Source organism: Choloepus didactylus, chromosome 18 (assembly GCF_015220235.1).
Source record: "Choloepus didactylus isolate mChoDid1 chromosome 18, mChoDid1.pri, whole genome shotgun sequence".
NCBI lineage: Eukaryota > Metazoa > Chordata > Mammalia > Pilosa > Megalonychidae > Choloepus > Choloepus didactylus.
The window spans coordinates 49,227,291-49,234,002 of record NC_051324.1 but is presented as its reverse complement, the minus strand read 5'-3'; the positions used below and the strand labels follow the sequence as shown (position 1 = coordinate 49,234,002).

Sequence of the window (6,712 nt, the reverse complement as noted above, 5' to 3'; positions counted from 1 at the left end):
GAACGTAGAAAGGGTAAATGTGGTTTCGTGTGTGTGTTCCAGTAGGGATGTAAAATGGGTTTATTCCTAGGATCATAATCATAAATGTTTTGAGAAACTGTTGTTCATGGGGACACAGTAGCCCTTCAGGATGGGCTTCAACATTCCTAGTTTCTCTAGGTGTGAGAATTAGGGTTAGGGAAACTGAGGCTCAAGAGAGTTCAGCAGTTTGCCCAGGACTGTCTCAGGGTTAACTAGGGAAATGTTGAACATCCAGCAAAACCAGCCCCTCATCCCTACCCCAGCATACAGCCCAGAGCCTAGTTAACTTGCCTCAAACCCACAGCCTCTCAGCCCTTCAGAGAGGACGTGCTGACCTGGCTCCAAGAGTCACTTGCTGGTCACATACTCAAGTGAGGGTTTGCACCTCGGCGAGTGCACATGCAGCTTGCGGGTGACCATCAGGGTGTTAAGGTCAGGGTCAGGGTGAGAGGTGTCCCTTCTCCCCTCAAGCCTGCCCCTCCCCAGCCCGTGTGTTAGGAAAGGCTTCTAAAGCTGCTGTCATGCCATCTTAACTGGATCCTTCTCTGTGCCACTCTCTGCCCTACATCCACCCTCCTTACCCCTCCAGATCCTCGAGGCAACAGAGGTGGCTATTATCATTCTGCATTTTACAGAGGAGGAACCCCGAGATTCTGAGAGTAAAGGAACTTGCCTAAGGTCATAGCTCAGAGCTGGGACCTGAAGCTCCAGGAGGCTTTGGCTTCACCAGGTAGCCTCAAGAGCTCTGAATTAAGGGTACCATGAAACCATCCTTTCCCCAGACCCCTGTGGGGGAGCCAAAGGGGACTTCTTGGGATAACTACTGGTCCCTCCCTCTGCAAAGATCCAGCCCCCCACCCCCACTCCACCATAGCAAGCCCCCCTCTCCTCATTGGAGACCTCAGGAACAAACCCAGGGCTGGCAGACAATGCTCAGTCCTAGTGGGCTGCCCAGAGGGGTGGAGCCAACTGGGAGGGGGGGTGCAGAGAGGGGGTGGGGGGAGCTGGGGTCAGAATTCACGCCCTGGGAGGAGGCTTAAGAGGGGCCGAATCTACCAAAGAGAATGAGCCCATTCAGAGCCGGAAAGAAGGGGAAAAATCCTCGTCTGGTGTCTGACAAGAGGAAAGGAAGGGGGGCAGGGGTGGGCGCTGCTGATTCGGTTCTCCCCTCCACTGTCACTCCAGCGGGGCCTGGCGGGACAGCCAAGGAACAAGGATGTCTGAGGGACAAAGACAGAGGGGGAGACTCAGAGGCCGGGGCGGGCTGGTTGTTGGAGCAGCCAGAGATTTTGAGAGAGGCCTAGAGCAAGGGAGGCTGGGTACGGAGGAAGGGCGTGCCTGCAGGTCAGAAGGGAGCAGGCCCAGGGTCCGAGGGGCAGCTGCAAGGGCCTGTGGGCTGTGGAAGTGACCACTGGCACGAAAGAGGCAGGATGGGGGCTCTGCTTACAGAGGTGACCCCTAAGGGTCTGGAACCAGCAGCCTGTGAAATGGCAGTCAATCATTGACCAGCCACCAAGACTTGGGGACACGTGAGGGTGTGTGTGGTGTGTGTGTGTGTGTGTGTGTGTGTGTGTGTGTGTGTGTGTGTGTTGGCACTGGATTCTCCTCCCTGCTGCCTACCTCACCAGCCAGCCAGGGGTCAAAGGACTGAAAACAAACAGGAGAAGGGAGGGGAAGGTCCACAGTCCGAGGTCCAGGCCTCAGGCCAGGGCCTACCCCACTGGGCCTTGAGTCTGGGGCATGGGTTGCAGGGGAAGTATGTGTATGAATTAGTTCACTGGAAGGTGTCCCCAAGAAAAGCAGGCACAAGGCCTCCCTGGGGCCACAGGAAAGTAACTTGGAAGCTTCTGATAAGAAGAGCGGCTGGTCCTTCCTAAAGGTGGCCTTTTACAATCACTTGTAGCCTAACCACATGGGATCGGGATTAGCAAAGGAATAGAGGCCAAGCTTGTCAGACACTCCAGCCCTGGTCACACTGATGGCTCCCTTCAGTCTCTCACCCATCTCGGTAATACAGGCCCAGGACCTGAAGAGTTTGGCTTTTTCTCTCCCTGGGCTGCTTGGCAGAAACAAAAATGACTCTTCTGTCCTCCATCTCACCTGGCTTTCATGGGTGGGTGTGAAGATAGAGTGACTTACACCCTGGCCTGTGCACACAAGGCTGTCACAGTGGGCGTTTCTGTGCTGTGTTTTACATGCATGGGTCTCTCCTTGGACAGTAGCTTTGCTGTGGGGCCTTGAATAAGGACTCACGTTACCTCATAAAGTTGGCTTGGCTAGTTCTGGGTTGGTCACAGGGTTTTAGGATTCGGTGTGGGAACCCTGAACCCCAATCCTAGCTCTGTCTCTTGAAAGCCCCATTGAGCCCTCCCTCTCCTGGATTCCTTGTCTCACAAGCGCTGAGCCTTCCCGCTCCCCTCCCCCTGCAGGACCCAAGGCACATACCCCTCGAGGCTGGAGGGACAGACCACTGGGGTCTGAATGAAGATGCTGTTGCCTCTGACTTTTGGTTTTTTTTTGGTGGGGAGGACTAGGAAGCTTCCAGAGCATGAAACTATGACAATCACGAGGTTCTGGGTTGGGGGGTTGGGGTGGGGCGATTACAGTTTCAGATGATTTGTTCACTGAATTCACGTTGATGATTTCTTGATTCCTCTTCCAATACATTTATGCTACTTTTCCCACCCCTCCCCCTCCCCCAGCTAATCTAAGCTCTATCATTTCTTCTCTGGGCTACAGCCACCAGCCTTTGATCTCTTAAATGCACTTTTGCCCCCTATAATCCTTCTTTTTTTCCACAGCAGCCAAAATAAATATTTTAAACAAAAAATCAGATCACAGCATTCACCCCAGTTTGAAAACAACCCTAGTGGCTTCCCACTGCCTACTCTTCACCATGGCCTATGAGACCCAATAGGATCTGATCTCTGGCTGCCCCTGCAATGCCACTCAATACTACTGACACTGGTATTCCAGCCAGGCTGGCTTCTTTTCTGTTTTTCAAAGATGCCAGTCTTGTCCATGCCTTAGGGCCTTTGCTCTGGCTGTTCCCCCAGCCTGGAGCCATCTGACCCTAGCTATTAGCAGGGCTGGTTCCTTCTGGTTGTGCAGGTTTCAGCTCAGATGTCACTTTCTCGAAAAGGCCTTCTCTGGCCACCCAGTCCAAAGCAGCCCCTGCTTCCCCTACTCATTGTAACATTGTCTAATTATATTTAACTCATAATACTTGTCACTACCTGAAATTGTTACTTTTATGTTTTTTTTCTGTTTTAATAGACGATACAGACAGATGATACAAAATTCAAAAGGAACAAGAATCAAGTATGTCCCTCACTCCCCTGTTATCCAGCCACACAGCCCACTTCTCCCCAGAGGCATCAGTTATTTCCAATTTTAATACATCTTTCTGTACATATTCTCTAAAACAAATGTGATACATACTCTTGTATCACATGTGGTAACATACTGTATACATATATATCTGCCAAATTGTGCCAAATTATCCTGTATAGTGGTTCTACCAATTTACTCTTCCAGTGTCACTGAAATTGTCTTCGTCTTTTGTTGCTTATTTATTGCCCTTCTCCCTCCATTGGTCATGAGGACAGTGCCTTGTTGATCACTGTTTCCCCGGGACCTTTCAAATGATAAAATTCAACTAAAATATTTGGTGAATTAGGAACCCTCTTACCTGTAGGCTATCCCTCAATTTTTACTCTAAGTATATGGACAGCTTTATTCCGGTTTGCTAATGCTGCCCTTATGCAAAGTACCAGAAATGGATTGGCTTTCCTAAAGAGGGTTTATTTGGTTACAAAGTGACAGTCTTAAGGCCATAAAACTGCCCAAGCTAAGGCATTGACAATAGAGTACCTTCACAGAAAAATGGCCAATGACATCAGGAACACCTCTGTTGTTTGGGAAGGCATATGGCTGGTGTATTCTTCCTTTGCTCCCAGGTTGTGTTTCAAAATGGCTTTCTCCCAGGACGTTTCTTTCTAGGCATCTGGGGGTGTTCTCTTAGTTTCTCCCAGGCAAACTCTGGAGTAGCAAAAGTCTACTTTTGATGGCCATCTTCAAAATATCTCTCTTGGCTCCAAAATGTCACTCTGAGCTGCTCTTTGGTCCTTCTGTTTGTGAGCTCTTTTATACGATCGCAGTGATTAAATCAAGACCCATTCTGAATGGGTGGGGTCCATATCTCCATGGAAATAATCCAATTAAACGTTTCACTCCCAGTTGACTGAGTCATATCTCCATGGAAACACTCAATCAAAGGGTTCCAACACTAACATACATGTCTGCCTCACAAGAGCACATCAAAGAACATGGCACTTGGGGGACATAATACATCCAAACTGGCACAGCTTGCCATTTGGACCCTTAAACCATTGTACTGTTTGCTTTGTCTTTCTTCTTCCTGGCCTGGACTGGGAACCATTTCCAATTCATCCTTTGTTTTGTTCTTTTGTTTTGTTTTGTTTTTCCCTGGGGCCCAGTGCAATGGCTGACACCCAGTATAGCTCAATAAGCCTGTCTTGAAGGAATGACTCAATGATGAAGCCAAATATAAATTAAGAAGCAGATTAAGCTAAGGCAGCTCACTGGAGAAGTGGAGGCTCTAGACTAAAAGGCTGGGAGAGGGAGAGGAAGGGAAATTGCTGTCCAGATGTGTGGGGCTGTGCGGCAGGGAAAACCCCTAATAGATGTCCCAGAGAGACAACACCCACTGGGACAGCAGGACAGAAGTCTCCACTGCTCCTTCTAGGACTGTTTTAATATGTAGGCATGGTTTTTCAAAGACCTATGAAACTATTTGACACCTGAAAAAAAATTTTTGTTAGCTCCAAAACTACCAAAACTTAATATCTTATTATATGTATACAAGTGTTTGCAGCGGCTCAATTCAACTACATGTAGTTACTTATAAATTTTGTTTAATGTGGGATGTTGCCACATTTTAATAGGTTTGAGATAATATACGATGAGCTTTCAAAATTGGCAGTGTAACATGTTTTTAAAGAGCTCTGTCTCAATCTTGGAGTTCCGTGAAAGAAAGGGCCCTTGCTTTGTCAGGATTTCAACCTCTCTAATCCTAAATTTCCTCATCTTTAAAAGGGAAATTCTCACAGAGATATTCATCCCAGAGTTATACTACAGACAAAGTGAAATAAGGTATTATAAAAGGACTGATCTGCCAGATGCAAATTAGTATTAGCCCACAATTATTTCTGGTTCGACCCTGAAGGGCTGAGTTCGCAATCACAATGAACCGTCCAGGGGACACTATTCATGTTGTTTTCAACTTGAAGAGGCAGCAGTCACAGGAAATGGAATTTGAATGGCACTCACCTGAGCACCTTTTACAGAAAATACAATGTGAATGGGGCCTCCGGGAATTGCATCTAGCCTAGCAGGGTGCTAGAGGGAAAGGGTCAGGAAACGTTTGCTGAGGGAATGAATGGAATCCGATCTTACTTCTTGCTCTTGCCACCCCCCAGGATGAAAAGGAAAAGTGGCTCATGAGTGAAGGGGTGGGGTGGGTGGGGAGGATGGGGTGGGGAGGAAAGGCAGTCACCATTTTGCATCTAGCTAGTAGGCTTCAATGAGAAGAATGTGTCTGGGGGGAGGTGGGATGCAAGAGGTAGTTGGGGGAGGAGGCAGAATAAGACAGCTAGGATCCTATTCCCAAGGGTCCTCTGCTTAATTTTCTGCCTGATTTTTGGAACCCAGCACATCTTTGTGTTGAATTATGTTGTTCAGTGACTTTTCTTAAAGCGTACTGAGCACCTATCCCTGCGCCAAGTCCTGTGTTAGTGGTGGAAGGAGAGTGGTGGAAGGGAAACCACTGTACCTTACATCACCCTCGAGGTCTAACAATCACTTTCAGGAGGTGAGGTTTAAGCTGAGACCAGAAGGATAAGCAGGAGCGACGATAAGAGGGACCCAGGCAAGACAAAGCCAGGAGGCTTGAGAGACATGGCCCCTTGAAGGTCTGAGGCAGGGGAGTGAGGGAGACCAGTGAGCAGGGGCCAGAAGGGCTTGTGGAGTTTGGGTTTTATTCTGAGGGTTGTCAGGAGTCAGTGAAGAATTTTATGATAAATGACATGGTCAAGTTTGAATTCTAGGAAATGGAGCTCAGTCTGGAGGAGGTAGAAGGAGAGGCAGGGAAACCTGTTGAGAGGCAATTGAGTGTGAGCTGTTGGGCCAAGAGTGGCTCCAGGAGCCATGGCCTTTACCCTGTACTCGCTGCTGCAGGCCGCCCTGCTCAATGCCATCGCCCTGCCGCACAAGGAGAGCTTCCTCAAGAACATCGGCTGGGGAACAGACCAAGGAATTGGCACATTCGGAGAGGAGCCAGGAATCCAATCACAGCTAATGAACTTTATTCGATCTGTAAGAACCACGATGAGAGTGCCATTGATAATAGTAAACTCAATTGCCATTGTACTACTTTTATTATTTGGGTGAAGATCCAAGGGGGAAATGGAGACTCGGAAGAAAAGATGCAAGCAGAAGTTATTACTTCAGTCATTATTGGAATATAGATTATCTTAGCTGGCCAACCTTGAACTTGACAAAAATGTAAAGCTGACAATAAAATAAGACTGCCTATTTATCTGGTTTTTTTTTAATGTTGTACTTGTAGTTTCATTACAAAAAGATCAGATCAATAAAACACAGGCAGTAA

General features: G+C 48.0%; 1 protein-coding gene across 1 annotated transcript; it reads left to right on the top strand.

Annotated features, from left to right (window-relative positions):
* Positions 1 to 6,249: 6,249 nt before the first annotated feature.
* Positions 6,250 to 6,492, top strand: LOC119513145 (immediate early response 3-interacting protein 1-like). Its single transcript, XM_037808092.1, has one exon. The coding sequence runs from the start codon at positions 6,250 to 6,252 to the stop codon at positions 6,490 to 6,492; it is 243 nt and encodes an 80-aa protein (XP_037664020.1).
* Positions 6,493 to 6,712: the final 220 nt, after the last annotated feature.